The sequence below is a fragment of the Sorex araneus genome, chromosome 11 (genome assembly GCF_027595985.1).
Source record: "Sorex araneus isolate mSorAra2 chromosome 11, mSorAra2.pri, whole genome shotgun sequence".
In the NCBI taxonomy this organism is placed as follows: domain Eukaryota; kingdom Metazoa; phylum Chordata; class Mammalia; order Eulipotyphla; family Soricidae; genus Sorex; species Sorex araneus.
This window is the reverse complement of record NC_073312.1, coordinates 40,922,709-40,942,412: the sequence shown is the minus strand read 5'-3', so window position 1 is coordinate 40,942,412 and position 19,704 is coordinate 40,922,709. Positions and strand designations below refer to the sequence as shown.

The 19,704-nt window shown below is 44.3% G+C and overlaps 1 protein-coding gene across 3 annotated transcripts in view; it reads right to left on the bottom strand.

Annotated features, from left to right (window-relative positions):
* Window positions 1–19,348, bottom strand: part of WAPL (WAPL cohesin release factor) — a 69,008-nt gene extending 49,660 nt beyond the window's left edge. The window contains exons 1-2 of one of the 3 annotated variants that reach the window (XM_055118863.1): window positions 18,939–19,348; window positions 15,579–16,096 (exon numbers count right to left, since the gene is read on the bottom strand). In XM_055118863.1, coding sequence (XP_054974838.1) covers window positions 15,579–16,074 — 496 coding nt within the window. In that variant the 5' untranslated portion in view covers window positions 16,075–16,096; window positions 18,939–19,348. The remainder of the gene's footprint in view (window positions 1–15,578; window positions 16,097–18,938) is intronic. The other 2 variants (XM_055118862.1, XM_055118866.1) reach the window with 2 other exon arrangements.
* Between the last annotated feature and the right edge of the window lie 356 nt (window positions 19,349–19,704).

Sequence of the window (19,704 nt, the reverse complement as noted above, 5' to 3'; positions counted from 1 at the left end):
GGTTCAATCCCCTGGAACCCATATTGTCCCGAGAGCCCACCAGGAGTAACCCTTGAGCACAGAATCAAGAGTAAGCTTAGAACACTGCCAGGTGTGGCCCAAAACAAAACAAAAAACAAACAAAAAGAGCTTAATATAAAATAAATTACTGTGAGGGGCTGGAGCTATAGTACAGCAGGTAGGGCATTTGCCTTGCACGCGGCCAACCTGGATTGGATTCCCAGCATCCCATATGGTCCTCTGAGCACTGCCAGGGGTGATTCCTGAGTGCAGAGCCAGGAGTAACCCCTGTGCATTGCCAGGTGTGACCCAAAAAAGAAAAAAATTAAAAGTAAATAAAAACAAATAAATAAATTACTATGAGCCTGCTATTGGGGCAGGCTTGAGGGGTTGGGAAAACTGGAGAGAATGGTGGAGGGAAAGATAATGGCAGCGGCAATGGTGTTGGAATCTGGAATACTGATTCCAGACCAAATCAATATTAACAAGTTTGTAAACCAGTGTTTATATAAAAGTGTAAAGGAAAAAATGTGCATAAGTAGGCCTTACCTATTTCACATAAACTCCAAAATATATTGGCACAGAACTCCTTATCGTTTTTATTAATGACAAGATATGATTACCATAATGAGATCCAAATATGAAACAAAATTTAATATACTTTAGATTCCAGAGTTGAAAACTTACTTATGTAAATGAGAATAAGCATTTTATTATACTGTACTAAGGGTTTTATTTTCCTTATTTATATCACTGTCATCCCGTTGCTCATCCATTGCTTGAGTGGGCGCCAGTAATGTCTCCATTCGTCCCTGTCACGTGCTAGCATAGCCCAATGGTATCTGCTTGCTCCAGGAACATGAAGAGCTCGTTGTTATTACTGTTCTTGGCATATCAAAAACATTACAGGTAGCTTGCCAGGCTCTGCTCTACGGGCAGGATATCCTCGGTAGCTTGCCAGGCTCTCCAAGAGGGGCAGATGCTTTGAGCTTATATAGCTGAGCCAAAGGTGGTTTGTGGGTGTCTCCCACTTTGGCCGTTTAATTTCTTGGTAAACTTGGCCCCAAGTTGTTGGGGTCTGGCGAAGGCACAGCAGCAATTTGGGGGTATCTGGAAGTCTGAAGGCACCATCAGGCTGTTGATGCACTTGCCCCACAGGTACAGGTTGGCCTGCTGGGATTAAAATTATCCAGCAGTCGCAAACTGGCTCTTACTGATTTATTTTCTAGTCAGTCTCTTTGCCATTTCTTAAAAATTCTGTTGGGGGGGCTGGAGCGATAGCACAGCAGGTAGGGCATTTGCCAACCCAAGTTCGATTCCCAGCATTCCATATGGTCCCCTGAGCACCGCCAGAAGTAATTCCTGAGTGCAGAGCCAGGAGTAACCCCTGTGCATTGCCAGGTGTGACCCAAAAAAGAAAAAAAAAAACGTTTTGTTTGAATGAGTAATATAAAGTAAATGTGTATACACAGAGGCAGGTTGGAGATGGGAGGGAAAATAGGGACATTGATAGACAGAAGGTCATACTGGTGATGTTGGAACCCCTAATGCCTGAAAAACCATAAAATGAACAACTTTGTAAATCACGTTTTTAAATTTAAAAAAAAAAAAGATTTTAAGCCTAAAACTTACTTAGTAGAGGGGCTAAGATAAGAGTTCTATGATTAGAGTGCACATAAAGCATGTCAGGGGTCAAGTCTGAACTCTGAACCAGATGGCACCCAAGCACCATAGGGCATGGCCCCAGAGGCCTCCAGAGGACAGCTGAGTTGACCCTAATGAAATCTGACACTAAGCAGCTCTACATTAACTGCCTGGTCTGGATGACAGAATCACTGGAAGTGAACCCTGGCCCTCTGAGCACTGGTTGTGAGACACCCCCAGGGGTGCTCAGGGCTTATAACTGGCTCTATATTCAAGGGATTACTCCTGGAAGCAAGGAAACGGCCCCACCCACTGTACTACCTCTCCTTCCATATTTTTAATTCTGTCATACAAATAAAAACATTTTAGCAACATTTGTATTTTTCTAGGCTGGAGGTTTTCTGGCCCACAAGACATGCCATCTCTATCTAGAAACCTGTCCTATGTCATTTTTCTTTAGCTACTCCTCCTTTCAATTCTTTCCCTTACCACTTGAGAAATATCCCCAGCTGAGATTAACTTTTTTTTTTTCAGATAAACTACCCCACTTACAGTTACCCCACTTACACTACCCTCCCTTACAGTTACTGCAGTGACTGAGAGTCAGACAGTCTTGGTTGCAGTCCTTGAAGATCGTAATGGCCATGTCACTGCAACTGCACTTGGTACGTTAGGCACCTGTTGGGAGGTACTAGGGAGCACATTATGGTTTCATGCCTGCCCGGCTCAGGTGGAGCTGGGGGCGACCAGAGCCACCATTAGGCTTTGCTCGGAGGATTATATGGCGCCAGGGTTGAACTCAGGACCTATGCATGCAAGGGATGCACTCCAGTCCTTCAAGCTCTGGTACTCAAAATTAAGAATTGTTACGGGGGGCTGGAGTGATAGCACAGCGGGTAGGGCGTTTGCCTTGCACGCGGCCGACCCGGGTTCGATTCCCAGCATCCCATATGGTCCCCTGAGCACCGCCAGGGGTAATTCCTGAGTGCAGAGCCAGGAGTGACCCTTGTGCATCGCCAGGTGTGACCCAAAAAGCAAAAAAAAAAAAAAAAAAAAAAAAAAAAAAAAGAATTGTTACGGCCCTGGGTTTAATCACTGGCATTGTATGGCTCCCCACTACGCTCCAGCTCTACCGGGAATGGATTTGTCCCTCCAGCAGTGCTAGGTGTGGCCCCACAATAATCTATGTTTACATATGTATATGTGTATATATACATATATACATACCTACACATACATATATGTAAATATAATTTCTTCTTAAATGTGAACACTTAAAGTTTCTCTTTAGTCACACCTGAGGTATTCAGGAAGGGCTATACTCCTAGCTCAATGTTCAGAGATCACTCCTAGAGGTGCCCAGGGGACACCTGGGTATGTAGCACTAAGGATCGTACTAAGGTTGGCTACATGCAAGGCAAGCAACTTAAACCCTCTGGCCATGGGCATTTAATTTTAAGTGAGATTTTGTTTATTGTTTAGATACACAAAATTAGATTTTAAAAATTAAGTGACAATCTTTTTGACACATCTCTATTGCAGAGGTTCTCAAACTTGGCCCACTGCACTTTTCGGGGGCAAGGGGTGGGGGGTGAAGGAATCACAAAGCACTCTCCTGGAAATCGATCTTCTTTAAGTACACAAGCTAAAAGCCATCCTACAACTGTACCTGAGGTTTCTACCCATCATTCTAGCAGCCCCAGAGGGCAGCATCACCCACTCTAAGAAAAGAGTTCAACCCCACACTTGTCAAAACTTTTTGGATGAATTTCAATTCATCCAAATTCCAATTATTCTCCATTATGCTAAATTCCCTCTTGTTATGAAAAATACAAAATATAAATACCAATAATGCATTGTTAAAATCCACCTATATTAACAGGCATTATCATCTGACTACAACTCTCATACTAAGAACCTTCCACACACCCAGTCTTTGTCCTCTCACTTGAGGAACTCAAATGGGGCCTTTTTTGTCTTGTTTTAGTTTTTGACCTACACCCCGAAGAGCTCAGAGCACCATGTTTGGTGCTGGGTTGTAGGATAACAGCGGGTTTGTCCTTTTAGCCTTGCTGCAAAATATCAAACTGAAGTTGTGCACATGTAAAGCAAGCACCATACCCATAGTACTGTCTCTCTAGCACTCAGATGCAGTGGTTTTTTTGATGATTTTTTTTTTTTTTTGGTTTGGGGGGGTCATCCTTGATGGTGCTTAGGGTTCACTCCTGGCTCTGCACTCAGGGATCACTCCCCACAGGTTCACGGGATCAAACGGGGTACTGGGGATAAAATCCAAGTCAGTGGAGTGCAAGTCAAGTGCCTTAACTAACATACTCACCACCCCCACAGCAAATAATTGTATGTTCCTTTTATGAAAGAATCTAAGGAAATATTGATAAAGTTAAAAGTATAAATTTTCCTAAGGAAAGTTCTACTGGGTTTGAAAAGATAGCTCAGTTAGCTGGAACTGACTTTGCCAACAAGAGCCCCAGGTACTACATCATCACTCAAACACTGCCTGGAGTGACCTCTGAACACCAAGCTGGAAATAGGCTCTGAGCACTGTTTGGTATAGTATGGCCCTAAACAAAGTCTTACTTTAAAAGATTAAAAGCTTAGCTTAGCCTGAATTGTTGCAGTTGTGGTAGCTCTCTGGTAATTTTCAGCTGTGTCATATTCTATAACCTGTGAACTACCTTTAAAGATGTTCTTTTATCTGTTCAATCTGCCCATTAGTCACAGTTTATTATCACTATTTTTTGCCACTCTCAGAAGTTCGTGGGGGATCAAACCAGGGTTTCTACAAACAAAGCATTCATTCCAACCATATGGGCTTATCTATCTGGACGTTCCTTTTTTCTTGGGGGGACGGTGGGAAGAGTGGGGACTTGGAATTACACCAGGAAGTGTGCTCAGACCACATATAATTCCCTGAACCCCACCAGGAGTAAACCCTGAGCACAAGGCCAGTTAAACCGGAGTACAGCAGCCAAGTGTGGCCCAAAACTACAAGAATTTTAAGTATTTTGCTAAATGAAATAAATCAGGGTGGAAAGGATCACATGCTGTATAGGCTCAAGTATACGATATTTTGGAAAAGATAAAAAGTATGGGAAGAGAGGCCACAGAGCTTAAAGGACTGAGGATACACAGCTTGCAGGAGACTTATGTTCAATTCCCAACACCGCACAATCCCATGTTGTCTCCTCACACCCACCCCAACAGTCAAGAATGGCCCAAAAAGCAAAATCAAAAAAGAGCAGAAAACAGTTCTGAGTGTGCCAAGGGTTGGAAGAAGAAAAGACTGAAGACAAATAAGCTTGGAAGACCTACTGAGGTAATGGAAATATTCTACTGTCATAATAAAGTGTATGTAATTATAAAAATTTTCACAGAACTTTACAATTAAGACTTTTTGGCTTTTATTGTATCAGATACCTAACCACTTGCTCTACCAAATCTACTCTTCACTTGGATCTCAGTATCAAGATTCTGTTAAACATCGCTACCTTACACTGATGGGAAAAAGAAAAAGAGTTTGATCCAGGTATTTTATTCCTCCAGCATTTTCCTTCTAAGGTCCCTGGACCATACTATTTTGGGGCCAGAGAAGTTAGCTTAACAGGCTAGAGCATACTGTTCAATCCCTAGGAAGACATGATCTGAGCACAAAACCAGGAAAAGTTCCTGAGAAATCCAGGGTCTGGTGGGCCCCTTCTTTTCCATCCATACTCCCCACCAAAAATGCCTGAAACAATAGTACTGGTCATTTTATAAAGTGACTGGGTTCAAATAACTGAGTGATCCTAGCTTCTCTGCAACCAAAGGTTAGGGCACCATATTCTGTACTTTTTCCAAACATTCCTTCTGCACAAACAAGCAAAAAAATCGAATTTAAAAAAACATTAAGGGGCCGGAGCGATAGCACAGCGGGTAGGGCGTTTGCCTTGCACGCGGCCGACCCAGGTTCGATCCCCGGCATCCCATATGGTCCCCCAAGCACTGCCAGGAGTAATTCCTGAGTGCAGAGCCAGGAGTAACCCCTGAGCATCGCTGGGTGTGACCCAAAAAAAAAAAAAAAAAAAAGGTAAAAAAACATTAAAAGGTAGGGGCTGAAGAGAGCATACTGAGTAGGGCACTTGCCTTGCATACAGTAGACCAAGGTTGTTCCCTGGATTGAACACTGCCAGGTATGGCCAAAAAGAAAATAATTCAGAGACAATTAGTTCTTCCTTAACAACAGTTTGTTGCCCGTCCAAGTTATTTCTAAGAAGTCTGTTGTTTTGTTGTTGGCGGGGAGGAGAAACAAAGCAGTGCTCAGGGTTTACTCCTGGCTCTGCACTCAAGGAACCACTCCTGGTTGGGCTCCAGGGAACATACAGGTGCTTCGAACTGAGCCCAGGTTGGTAGCCTGGTAGTCAAGAGCCCTACCCATACCCTATCACTCTGGCCCTTGAATGTATTACTATTACAAACAGAACTATGTTCATTCACACTCTACAGCAGTCATGTATAAAATGAACACTCTGGATCTTTCTCCCAAATCTCCCACTAACAATTCAAGTTATTCAACTTCTCTGAATTGTTTTATCTTTTATATGATGCGAAAAAGAGCCTCCTTACACTGCTGTTAGGCATCAATTGACAGACTTAAGGATGTGGTTCAAAGGTAAAGCACATGCCATTTAAAGCATGCTTAAGCCGCAAACCTCCAGAACCCAATGAAAAACCCAAGTATGTGGGACCAGTTACTGCAAACTCCAGGCTTCAAGGGATGGGACAGGCCATCTCCTTCCCCTTCCCTCGTGGGGTCTGTATGTCAGGTCCATGAACTGACTCCCGGTGCCACTTAAGCGCACTAACGGCCAGGATCCAGAGACTCACAAATGAATCTCAGAACCAAGCAGCTCACTGCAGAGATTTCTCCAGACCCTAATTAATTAAAATTTTAGAACTCTAGAAGCATGTAGCCACTTTTTTTGAAAAAAAAAAAATTTATTAGTAAATCACCAGGAGGTACAGTTACAGACTAATTTTCGTACTTGTGTTTCAGTCATACAATAGTCGAATGCATTTGGCCACTTTTGCAGCCGTGCGGCAACTCATGCTATTCATAACAAGCAATACATAATAAATTATTTAGCATCTGCCTGTAGGGCAGGCTTCAGTGGTGGTAAGAAAATTCAAACTAGGGGCTGGAGTGATAGCACAGTGGGTAGGGCGTTTGCCTTGCACGTGGTCGACCCGGGTTCGATTCCCAGCATCCCATATGGTCCCCTGAGCAACGCCAGGGGTGATTCCTGAGTGCAAAGCCAGGAGTAACCTCGTGCATTGCCGGGTGTGACCCAAAAAAGAAAAAGAAAAAAAGAAAATTCAAAATAAGTGGTGGGAAGGTGTAATGGTGGTGGGATAGGTGTTGAAATATTCAATCTAATCAATCATTGTGAACAACTTTATGAAGAAAATATTTTAAAAGCACATACTTAAGGATTCATTCTTGTGCATGAAAAAAGTATTTTTTAAAAAATAAAACCCTAGTGAAAAGGGGGCTCAATCAAAGAACTTAAAAGAGTTTATAAAAAAAAAAATCCAGTTTATCTATTTCTCTCAAGAAATTTTTAGGAGCTAGAAGGATAGCGCAAAGGTCTGGAGCACGTGCTTTGCGAACTGGAGGCCAGGGTTGAAATCTGAGCACCATACACTGCCAGGAATGATACCAAAGCACCACGCTAGGAGTAGCACTTAAGCAACAAGAGGTGTTGCTGCACCATCATTCCCCACCCCCCAAAAATAAAACCTTATTGTAGGCATGACAAGTATGCTCAAACATAAAACACACACATGCACTGGCAAGTGATTTTTGTTGACACTACACTTTCAAAATTCATTAAAAATCCTCATTCTGGGGTTGGAGAAATACTGAGTAGTAGGGAGCTTGCCTGTCACATGGCCGCCTGGGTTCGATCTCTGGCACTCAGTATGCACCCCAGAGCCCACTAGGTGTGGCCCAAAAACCTAAAAAAAAAAATACCCTCAATTCATCACCTGTATTTGGTCAAGGAGGAGATGACAATTTCAATTTATCCTAATACTACTATCCCTTTAAGTTACACATATATTCCCCAGACCCCGGAAGAGCCTCCAATGGGGCACCGTTGGGAAGGACGAGTAACAAGAGGCTTCTAAAATCTCAGGGCTAGGAGGAATGGAGACATTACTGAGACTGCTCGAGAAAACTGACGATCAACAGGATGATGATGATGATGATGATGATGATGATGATGATGATGATATATTCAGTATAGCTTTAAACAAATGGGAAAATTTTATTGGCTACAAAATCAGTCATGCAAATTAAGAGCCTATGCTGTAGATATCTCAATATTTGGCAGGATGTGTAGACTGAATCCCAGCTGGCTGGCAAGCAAAGTGTGCCAAATGGAAATATAAGTCTTTGCACATTTTAGAGTCCAGATAAAAAACCTGTACCAGAAGCACAAAGATAAAATATAGAAGCATCTCCACATAAAAGGTAAGAGAAACCTTTTAACACATTGTCCTAGATTCCACACTCTAAATACTCTCAAAAGAGCAAATTTTTATGTCCTGCTAACCAGCACAAGAGAGGGGAAAAGGAGGAGATTCAATAATAAAACATTTGCCTTCCATGTGTGATGTCTTGGGGGTGGTTGGGAGGAAGAAGGGAGTATAAGAACGGTGGGCACAACTAAGAACCCACTGCCTTTTACAGCAACTGTAACTAAAGTATTTGCAGATAAATTCTCAACTTGGTTTAAAATAAGCCAAGCAGGGGTGATGGGAGCAACAATACAGCAGGTAGGATGCTTGCCTTGCACATGGTCAACCTAGATTCAATCCCCAGCACCCAGATAGTCCCCTGAGCCCCACCATGGCTCCCTGAGCACAGAGTACAGGACCGTAAGTCAGCCCTGAGCACCACTAGGTATGACCCCCAAAACATAAAACTTAAAAAAAAAAAAAAAGCCTCAGGCTTGATCCCTGGCATCACATATGGTTCCCAGAGTCCTCCGTGATTTCAGAGGGGCTGGAGCAATAGTACAGCGGGTAGGGCGTTTGCCTTGCATGAGGCCGACCCAGGTTCAATTCCCAGTATCCCATATGGTCCTCTGACCACCGCCAGGCGTGATTCCTGAGTGCAGAACCAGGAGTAACCCCTGTGCACTGCCAGGTGTGACCCATAAAGCAAAAAAAAAAAAAAAAAAAAAAGTGATTTCAGAGTGCAGAACCAGGGGCTCGAGTGATAGCACAGCGGGTAGGGCGTCTGCCTTGCATGCAGCCAACCCAGGTTCGAATCCCAGCATCCCATACGGTCCCCTGAGCACCGCCAGGAGTGATTCCTGAGTGCAGAGCCAGGAGTGACCCAAAAAGCAACATACATACATACATACATAAATAAATAAACAAACCAGAGTGCAGAACCAGGATAAACTGTGAATATAGCCCAGTGTGGCCCAAAATCCAAATAATAAAAGGATTAGAAAAATGCAAAGTTGAAGGAGCACATAAATAGATGGACTAATAATGCACTAACAACTACTGAAACTGGAAAATGGGTATGTAGGTTTCTTTAAACATTTGTTTTTGTGTCTGAAAGTTTCATAGTAAAACAATATTTTTCTTAAATAGAATTAGATATTTTTGCAACTCAAGCCTTTCCTACAGTTTTCATAGCTTGTAAATTTGTTTCTGGCTCCCTTACCCAGTAAGCATCTACTTGGAAAACATCTATCACTGCATGATATCACATGAAGCCTGCGGACCTGCAGACTGTAGTATGTACAAACAAAACAAAACAAAAAGACAGTTCTTGGGTGTGAAGAGAGAATACAAATGTTAAGGTACTTGTCTTGCATCTTGTGAACCCTGGTTCAAACAAATCTTGGCACCACATATGCACCACCCCAAAACATCACCAGGAGTCACTCCTGAGCAAAGAGCCAGGAACAGACTTGAATACTGCCAGAAGAGGCTCAAAAACGAAAATATTTGAGGGAAAATAGGTATTACTAAGTATAAAATATTTTAATGATATCTAAAAACTGATCTCCTACTGTAAAAATGCACTTAAAACAATGTTAGATGGTCAAAGAGAGGATACAGTGGTTACGTAGGGCCCATGCCTTACAGAACACCGGGGTTTAATTCCCCGGCACCTGGTCATTAACAGGTCCCCCAACCCTGCTGCCAGGAATAAACCCTGAACAGAGCCAGAAGTAAGCCCTGAGCACCACCAGGTACAGGCCCCCCCACCCACCCATGTTAGGGGTCCTGGGAAATGGCTCAAAGAGCGAGTGAGCATGCTTTACATCCTGGATTCATTTCATGGCACACACATACACAATAAACAAGTGAGGGGAAATGGTAAAGCTGAGTTTGAACAAACTTCAGATGTAGAAAATACAGAAGAAAACATGGTCTGAATAAGCAGATGATTCCCTCAAAAGGTTTTATTTGGTTTTGGGACCACACATGGTGGTGCTCAGGAATCACTCCTGGCAGGTTCAAGGAACCACATGGGGTACTGGGGGTCAGACCTGGGTCAGCCACATGCAAGGCAAGCTCCCTCCCCACTGTAATATCACTCCAGCCCTCAAAAGTTGTTATGAAATTTAACTTGTACTTGGTAACAAACTTAATTATCGATTTCTTTTTTCTTGGGCCTCACCCAGCTGTGCTCAGGGTGACTCCTGGCAAGACTCAGGAGACCTATGGGATGCTAGGAATTGATCCCAGGTCGGCGGTATGCAAGCAAGATTCCTACCCACTGGATTATGGCTCTAGACGCATTCTTAAAGGGTCTTAAATGCCTGAACATAACCTGCAATCAACTTGAGAACTAAGTAAATGTACAAACACTATCTGAAATACAAATTTTTGTCATTCTGAAAAGGCTAATTTCAAAGAAGGTTAACAACCACTTCAGATTTAGAAAAACCCTTAATCAAAACCTTAAATTTGGGTTTCTAAGCTTCAACTGAAATTATGTTTTCTAGGCCAGGTAGTGAGGCGTTTGCTTTGTACAAAGCCAAGTGGCTTTCAATCCCCAGCACCATATATGGTCCCCCAAGCTAAACCAGGAAATGACCCCTAAGCACAAAGCCAGGAGTAAAGGCACTGACAATTTGACAGCCACAATGCAAAAGAAAAATCTAGTCACAAGAAAATGTTCGGATTGTTAAAGGGGAGAGATACAAAGGTATTCCCAGAACTATATCCAACTTACTATATCCAATAAACTATAAGATATGGATTAACTATCAGGGAGAGACTCTAAATAGTACCCATACCATGGATACTAGAACTGGGGCTGAGGAGTCAATATAGTGGATAAGGTGCTTGCCTTGCCATTTGGCTGACCTGGATTTGATCCCCAGCACTCCATATGGTCCTGAGCCCTGCCAGAAGACCTGATTAATGCTGGGTATGGCCCACGGCACCAAAAAATTGGGGGTGGGGGGGACACTAGAGAGATAGTACAGAAGGTAGGGCACTTCTCAGGCATGTGGTCAACCCAGGTTTAATCAGCACCTCATATGGTTCCCTGAGCATTATATTCCTGAGCACAGGGGCCAGGAGGAAGTCCTAAGCACTGGAGGGTGTGCCCCAACTCCCTCCCTCAGCAAAAAAAAAGACTGAAGAGGAAAAAAATTAAAAAGAACATCTAAATTGAACTTTTTAGCACAATAAAAAGTACTGATTTTCCTTATCCTGAAGGGTACTACCAGGACTGCTGCAGCTCGTTGGCAAGGGAAAGGAGGAAAATAATAGTTGGATCATAAACCTTCCTACTAAGAGAACCTTGTGAAGGAACAAGAGGGACAGGACATTGATTGTTGAACATGTATTTTTCTGAGTTTAATATATATTTTCTCTTCACAGAACCTTGATAATGAAGTTAGAGTCCCTATTCATGGCACCTTAGCTTCTTTTGAGTGGGAAGCTAGTTATCTCTCTTCTACAGAAAATTGTTTCCAGTTCCCATCAAACTTCAACTGGCCTCTGGAAAAATAGATGGGGCCATAGGAGCCATTGCTGCCTAGGAGTATTTGAAGTACAAGTTACTGTTCCCCCTCTTCATAAATAATCATTCTATTTATATCTTCTCCTTGACAATGATGCATTAAGTCTCCAAATGATAGCCTATGTCTATTTCTTTGACCAGTTTTACCACCTCTGCGGTCTCATCACCCCCCCATCCAAAACCTCTTTCCCACATTATGGATTAACTATCAGAGATAAACTATAAGATATGGATTAATATGAGGGAGACACTCTAAGATATGGGTACTAAATAACTAAAATGAATTGATCTGATGCCAGAGTCTAAGAATAGGAAACACAAAACAGGCACTCAAATGTTAAAAATAAACAAATAGGGGGCTGGAGAAATAGCACAGCGGGTAGGGCGTTTGCCTTGCACGCGGCCGACCCGGGTTCAATTCCCAGCATCCCATATGGTCCCCTGAGCACCACCAGGAGTAATTCCTGAGTGCAGAGCCAGGAGTGGCCCCTGTGCATTGCCAGATGTGACCCAAAAAAAGCCAAAAATAAAAAATAAAATAAACAAATAAACATATATCAAATTTGGGGGCTGGAGAGATAGTACAGCGGATAGGGTGTTTGCCTTGCACGCGGCCGACCCGGGTTCGATTCCCAGTATCCCATATGGTCCCCTGAGCACCGCCAGGGGTAATTCCTTAGTGCAGAGCCAGGAGTAACCCCTGTGTATCGCCAGGTGTGACCCCCCCCAAAAAAAATCAAATTTCAATTCACACACTAGATAAATTGGGGCAATAGTGGTAGTGCTGGGAGGGCACACCAAGTGGTGGTATCTGGCAAACCATGCAAGAATTTAAACCACTGGCACACTGCTATTTCATGTACAGCAAGTGCCCTAATCTCTGTATTATCTCTTTGACCTTAGGTAAGTTACTTTGACCGTCGTAACTTCACCTTCACAGATCTATAAAATAAGAACAGAATTAAAATTTATGTTGGCTAAAAAAGTTCTGTAATTATATTTTTTAGGAACAGATCTGGTAAAGTTTTTAATAGTGTGTTTTAATTACTTTTGAGGGGCCATACCTGGTGGTGCTCAGCGGCTATTCCCGGGAGTGCTCAGGAACCATGAAGAGCCAGGTCAGTCTGTTCAGCTCTCTCCAGCCTTATATTCTGCTTTTTAATAAAAATTTAACCTAGCCTTAAGTCATGAACCTTCATGACTTAGGAAAAATGTGGGCAAAGCATTATGGACAGCCAAATCAGAATTTACCAGAAGGATTAAGGGAATGACAATAACAGCTGGCTCATTCTCTCAGCCAAAGTAAAAATTATCCAGTCTGTTTAATAAAACCATGCAAGACAAAATCTTGTATCAAACTGTTTCAGGCAACTCCTATTAAGTCTCCAAAGGACAAATTTCTCTTAAGAATGCAGTACTAAGAAAATTCTGCTCCTCTCAAAATGAGATCAAGGGCAGAGGAGATAGCTCAAGTAAAGTATGTACTGGGCTAGAGAGCTAGTGGAGGGGTTAAGACTCTTGTCTAACATGTGACCAACCCCATGTTTAGACTCCTGACATATGGACACCAATGCCACCTGCCCAGACACTGGTGGGAACAATACCTTAGAGTACCGCAGGTTGTAGTCTCATACCAACCCCCCAAAAAATAACATGCCTACTTAGGGTCTTATTAAGTAGGCATGACCTGAAGTTCATGCCCTGCCACCACGTGTGCCCTCCTGCCTACAGCCTGACACTGGCACCACAAAGCATTACCAGAGTGGGCCCTTTGCCACATTTTCAGCACTGCTGGGGGCAGTTCCTATGAAAAAACGAAACAGGAGGCTGGAGATATAGTACTGTGGATAGGGCACTTGCCTTGGATGTAGCCCAACCTAGCATCCCATACAGTCGCCTGAGCCTTCCCAGAACTCCTGAGCCAAAAGTTCTGAGCACCATGTAGTGTGGCACCAAACCAAAACAAACATACAAAAATCAGGGATGGGAAGAAACCTCAAAGGGCTGAAAAACACATATACTGCATGTGTGAGACCCAATTTCAACACCTGCCATCACATGGTCTCCCAAATACCACAAGGAGCAATCCTCAAGAACTGAGCCAGTAGTAACTACTGGGCACTGGGAGTGTTTGCCTCTCACCACTCGCCTCCCCCCCCAGCCAAATGAGATCAATATAGCTTTTCATACCCCTACACTATGCCAATAAATCAAGAATTAAGGCTTTTCAACTACAGCAGCATCCTTGCTCCATTGCTAATAAGGCACTCCTCTCCACAGCAACCTCCAATCAATCTTAGCCTCTCAGTTTCTTAACTGCACTTTTATCATTTACTACAAATCTCAAATGCCTTATAAAAATTGAGTATGATGCACCTAGTAAAATATATTGTTCCAGGAACAATACTAGATGCCAGATTTACAAATTTAAATTTTAAATATACAGCTGGGTTTAGTGCTATGAAGAAGGCTCAAAGGGTTATTAAAGCCCCAGGGTTTGATCCCTGGTACTCAGAGAATGACAGATGTGCCCCACCAAGTAAGTGTAAAACAAAAGTTAAAAACAGCAGATGGTTTTACAGACTGAAATCTTTTAACGGAGTAGACAGTACAGTGGGCAGGGAGGGCACTTCCCTTCTACATGGCCAACCAGGGGTTCAATTCTCAGCATTCCCATATGGTTCCCCAAGCACCATCAGGAGGATTCCTGAGTGCAGAGCTAGGAATAAGGCCTGAGCACTGTTGGGTGTGGCCCAAAAACCAAAAAAAAAAATAAAACATAAAATCTTTCAACAGCCCTAATTGGCTAGCACCTCACTCCAAACTAATCCCAATTTGAAATGAAATTCAATTTTTCAGTATGTCTGCCTGCTGGGGCAACATCCTAACATTTTTAACCTTCACCATAAATTTTCATTATCATTAATGATCCAAATGTCACTCTAACAATCTCTCTTTTGTAACAAAATGTTACAGCAACACTTTGTGCTGTCTGTTGGCCTACCACAACAGAAAGATACTTTTTGAGGGTGGAGAGATAATACAGTGGGTACTGGCCTTGCCATACATGCAGCTGATCCAAGTTCCATCCCTGCCACCCCATATGATCCCCTGAGCACCGCCAGGAGTGATCCCTGAGTACAGAGCCAAGAATAAGCCCTGAACATCACCAGGTGAGGTCTTAAAATAAAAATTATGCATTTTAGGGGTGAGAGCGATAGTACAGTAGATTGGGCACTTGTCTTGCACACAGCCAACTCGGGTTAGATCTCCAGCATCCTATAGGGCCCCCTGAGCCTAGCTAGGAGTGAGTCCTGAGCACAGTGTCAGGAGTTAAGTCTTTTTTTTTTCTTTTTGGGTCACACCCGGCAATGCACAGGGGTTACACCTGGCTCTGCACTCAGGAATTACTCCTGGCGGTGCTCAGGGGACCATATGGGATGCTGGGAATAGAACCCAGGTCGGCCGCATGCAAGGCAAACGCCCTACCTGCTGTGCTATTGCTCCAGCCCCAGAAGTTAAGTCTTAAGCACTGCTGATGTGTGACATCTTCACACACTTTCCCGCTCCAAAAAATAACTTCCAAAATAAAATATTTTAAAGTTGTTTCTTATTGAAGAACTTGAGATTTATCAGAAACTATGTCCCAAAAGTATCATAATATTCTGGGAACATCAATTTCTGAGTTGTTGAAATAAAAATTCAGTCCCCAATGGTCATCTTCAATTTCCTGTAATGTTTTACAAAATTATCTACAATCTCCATGCATCATAAATTCAGAAAGAATACCCAAGAAGTACAACATTTTAAGAGTATACGTAAGTGGCTGACACAAAACTCTCAGCTCAGAATAAAGAAATTAAAAACTTACCCAGAATCACTAATTTAGCACAGCTACCTTTGCTTGCATCATCTTCTAAGATACGGTTTGTGCTCTTTTCTTTGCCAAGCAAAGTATCCTCGAAATGTAAGCACTTATCAGCTACAACACTGTCTTCACCCACATGACTAATTTTGCTATTAGCTTCAAGTACAGAAGTGACATCTTCCAGCTGAGCAGCTTCATTAGATTCTGTATAAGAGGAACCCTTACCCTGGGCTAAATTCTTTGAAGAAACTGGCAGAGACTCATCATCACTATCAAATCCAAAAGGATCTCCAGTATTTTCTTCTTCCACCTTCGGTTTCTTCGGGATTTCTTGGATATCTGGTTTGAAATTGGGCCTCTTCTGCCCTAATTTAGCCATAAATGTGGTCTCTCCCCACTTTGTACTAAGGGTGGTCCGTTTGTTGGAAAAGACTTCATCAAATTTTGAACTGCCATTTCCTCCTTTCCTACTGTATGTTTTCCCAAATCTGGATGTCATTTTGACACCTGTTTCATATTCTCTGTGGGAAACAAAAGAGATAAAATATGTAATGACCAAATATTAATGCTGAATATAAAAGAACCCAGAATTCTCCCCATATGGCTTTTCAACTTTCAAAATATAAATCTATAGTAACACTTAAAAAAATATGAGAGATAGGCATAAAAGAGGCTCTCTTTTTACTCTATTCTTCTATGTCAACATTTTCTAATTTTCATATACTAGTTACAAAGTAAAAAAGCATGACTAGCCAACCTATAATACAGCACCCACAAAATCAATTTATAATGGAACAGATTTTTAATTTCAAATGAGTCTTACTATTGTCATAAGCATCACCTATACCTCTTAATAATAGGAATAATCATCTAAATATAAAATCATAAGCACAGAAAGTTCATATTTTTCTGGACCTCAAAAATTTTTTTCAAATAATTGACTGAAATTTCGGAGCACTTACATGAGAAGAAGAGAAATCGTTAAGTGTGGTGCTCTTTTCTCATGTATTAGAATCTGTTATTAATACAACTTTAAAAATGATTCTTGGTCTAATATAATCTGAACTGTGACTTCAAAAATATTCCTTAGTTGGTCATCTCCCTGAACGCAGGAAGCCACATTTATTCTACGCCCTTGTCCCTACAGAGCTGTGCTCATTTACTGAGTTAGTTTTCTAGAGTCATGGATTATTAAATGAAGCAATATAAACATTTAACTATTTCCCTCTTTTGCTTATAAGGAATGTTTTATCTGGCATAGCTACATAATTAAAATAAAATTTTTCAGTAGTCAAACTTTTTTTTGTTTTCTGGGCCACACTTGGCAGTGTGTGCTTTAGGACTTAATTTCTGGCTCTGTGTTCAGAGGACCATATGGGGTGCAGGGTATTGAACTTGCCTGCAAGGCAAGCACCCTACCCCAAGTACTATTTATCTAACCCCACGAATCAAATATTTCTTAAAACAAGTTACAGTACTTTTTAAGTACTAATGATTCTTATCCATTTCTCACATTATTACTTTCTAAAGTTTAAATATCAATATACTGATAGGATGCAAAAAGTGTAGATGAAGAACAAGGAAAACAACTGTTTAGGGAGGGGGGTAGGGAAATCTCTATTTTGAAATTTACAACACAATTGAAATAATTGACCTACAATTCAATTTGACAAAACACTAAATTGGCCACACATCTGCATAAAGAGAAAAAAGAAAATGCCGTAATTTGTTTCAAGATCTAAAACATGAGTGAGGGAGGAAAAAAAAATTTTTTAAAAGATTTTAACTATGTCACAAAACTTTCTCCCAAGGGAGCTCTATAGCCACTGTTACTGCAGCTTTTCACTACAGGCAGAATCTTATTGTCTAAGTAAAGACTGAACAAAACTAAGGGTATTTGACAGCTCCCAAAAAAAGTCGCTTTTTCTTATTCCTGCAAGACAGCAAAACCCTGAACTATAGGCCTGTACTTACATACACACCAACCAAGCCTGTCTGTTTTGGATACACTTACACCGTAATCACCTAAAAAACGCTGACTAAAGGCCAAACCAAAAATCTAGACGTGGGCTCCTCTGAGGCTCACACCAGAAAAACTCATTGGAAAAATGATCCCTGAAGTTATTCACCGTTGCAAGTTTCAAGTCCGTAGATAAATATTTAATACCGAGTTCATTATTTTAATTGGTAAGAAAATCGTTCTTCTAAACCTCCACGAACCGCACTGAAAACCCCGATGAAATGTCAGCGAACCCAACTTCGCGGGGTACAGAAAGTGTGTCGACGAATCCGACCCTTACGTACACGGGAACTCATTATATAATAGCCCCTTACTTTTGATCTCCTCTGTAGTTTTCCATAATGCTTTTTTTTTTTAAGTCCCCAGACAAGACTGTTGCAACGGCATTACCTAAGCCTAAAGCGTCAAGTACATTAATTCAAAAGTGGGCAGACATAGCTGACATCACATTTCAAGCCTATTTCAACGACATTAGGATCTTCATGCTCAGTCTCCAAACTATTCCAACTGGGGAGGGGAAATGATTGAAAAAAAAAAAAAAAACCAGGAGGAGGAAGAAGAAGGGAAAAAAGGGGGGGGGGGGGAACCAGAATCACTGCTAGTCCTTTTAGTCTTCGGGCCTGTGCTTCAAGTCCCCCCCAGCCCCCACCGCCCCCAAAAAAAACAGGTCGAAGGTGCAAGGAAGTGCTTGGGTAAATAAAATAAAACTTATCTTAAAAAAAAAAGACAGAGAAAAGTCCTCGCACTTAACCCCTCTCCGAGTCCGGAGTCCCGCGGCTCCCCCCGGGTTTCGGGGCTTGCATGGACGAGGTGGGGGGGAGCGGATGGGGGAGAGCGATGAGAAGTCCGAGAGGGCAAACCCGGGGCACCCAGGGGCGCCCGCGGTAGCTACACGAGGGGCGCCCCCGACCCCCGCCCGCGGGAGGCTCACGCAACTTTTCTCCCCACCCCCAGTAAAGGGATGTCGCTTTCCGACGCCCCGGAAACCTGCCACCCAATCCCCTTGGGTCGGCCCGAAGGCCTCGGGGAGGCGGCCGGGGCCCGAGGAAGTAGGCGAAGGATCCGGGGCACCGACGGACCCGACACACTTGACCCGAGCCGGGGAAGGAAAGAAAAACCCAACAGTCTGCCCGGCAAGAAGCCGTCGTCGTCGTCGTCCCCGCAAAAAAATAAAATAAAAAGGAGAGAGGAGGCGGGGGTGGGGGGCAAGCAAAGAGAGTTCTCTGGGGGTCATTTCCCTGCCCAACTTCCTCCGCGGACGGGCGGGGGGGGGAGGCGGCCGAGAGCCGCCCCGGGCTCCCCCCCGGCACCCGCCGCGGCCGCCCGCCCCAGCGCTCACTTACCCCGGGCGCCGGGCGGGTGCTCTGGCCGCGGGCCGCCTCCGCCGCTCCTCCGGCTCCCAACGGCCCCCGGGCGGGCGCGGGCGCCCCGCGCGGGACGACGCGGGGGCCGGCTGGTGCGCCAAGAGAGGCCCGGGGGGCTCCCCGCCACCGGCCGGACCCCGCGGCTCGGCTCTCGGTAAATAGGAAACCCGGCGGAGCTGGGGGGGAGGGGGGAGGAGCGGCGGCACCGCAACTTCCCTCCCCACCTCGAGCTGGAGCCGCCGCCGCCGCCGCCGCCGGCCGAGCCCAGGCCTCAGGCGTCCCCGGCCGCCGCCGCCGCCGCCGCCAGAGCCGGCCCGGGAAGCCCGCTGGGCCGCCGCCGCCGCCGCCTGCGCCGCCGCTTCCGCCGGTGAATGGTCAGCGCTGGAGTTTGAACAGGGCCCTGAACCATCTCAACGCCATTTGCGCTCCCGGCCCCCCACCTCCTTCCTCCAACAGCCGCTCGCTCCGTCACTCCGCTTCCCACAGGCCCCGCGCGGCCGCCCGACCCCCGCAGCCAATGGCGCGGCCGTTTACTCAAACCGCCGCGCAGGCGCCGCGCCCCGCACGCGCCGGCGCCCGCCATTGGCCCGGCCGCGGGGCCCGACGGGAGTTGTAGTCTTGGGGACGCGGGTTTCCGCGGGGGGCCGCCGAGGCGGCTGCGGGAGCGGTGCGGCGGACGCCCGGGGCTAGGGTCGGCGGGCAGGTCCCCGCCCGCCCCGGCTCGGGAACCGAGTCGCAGCTCCGG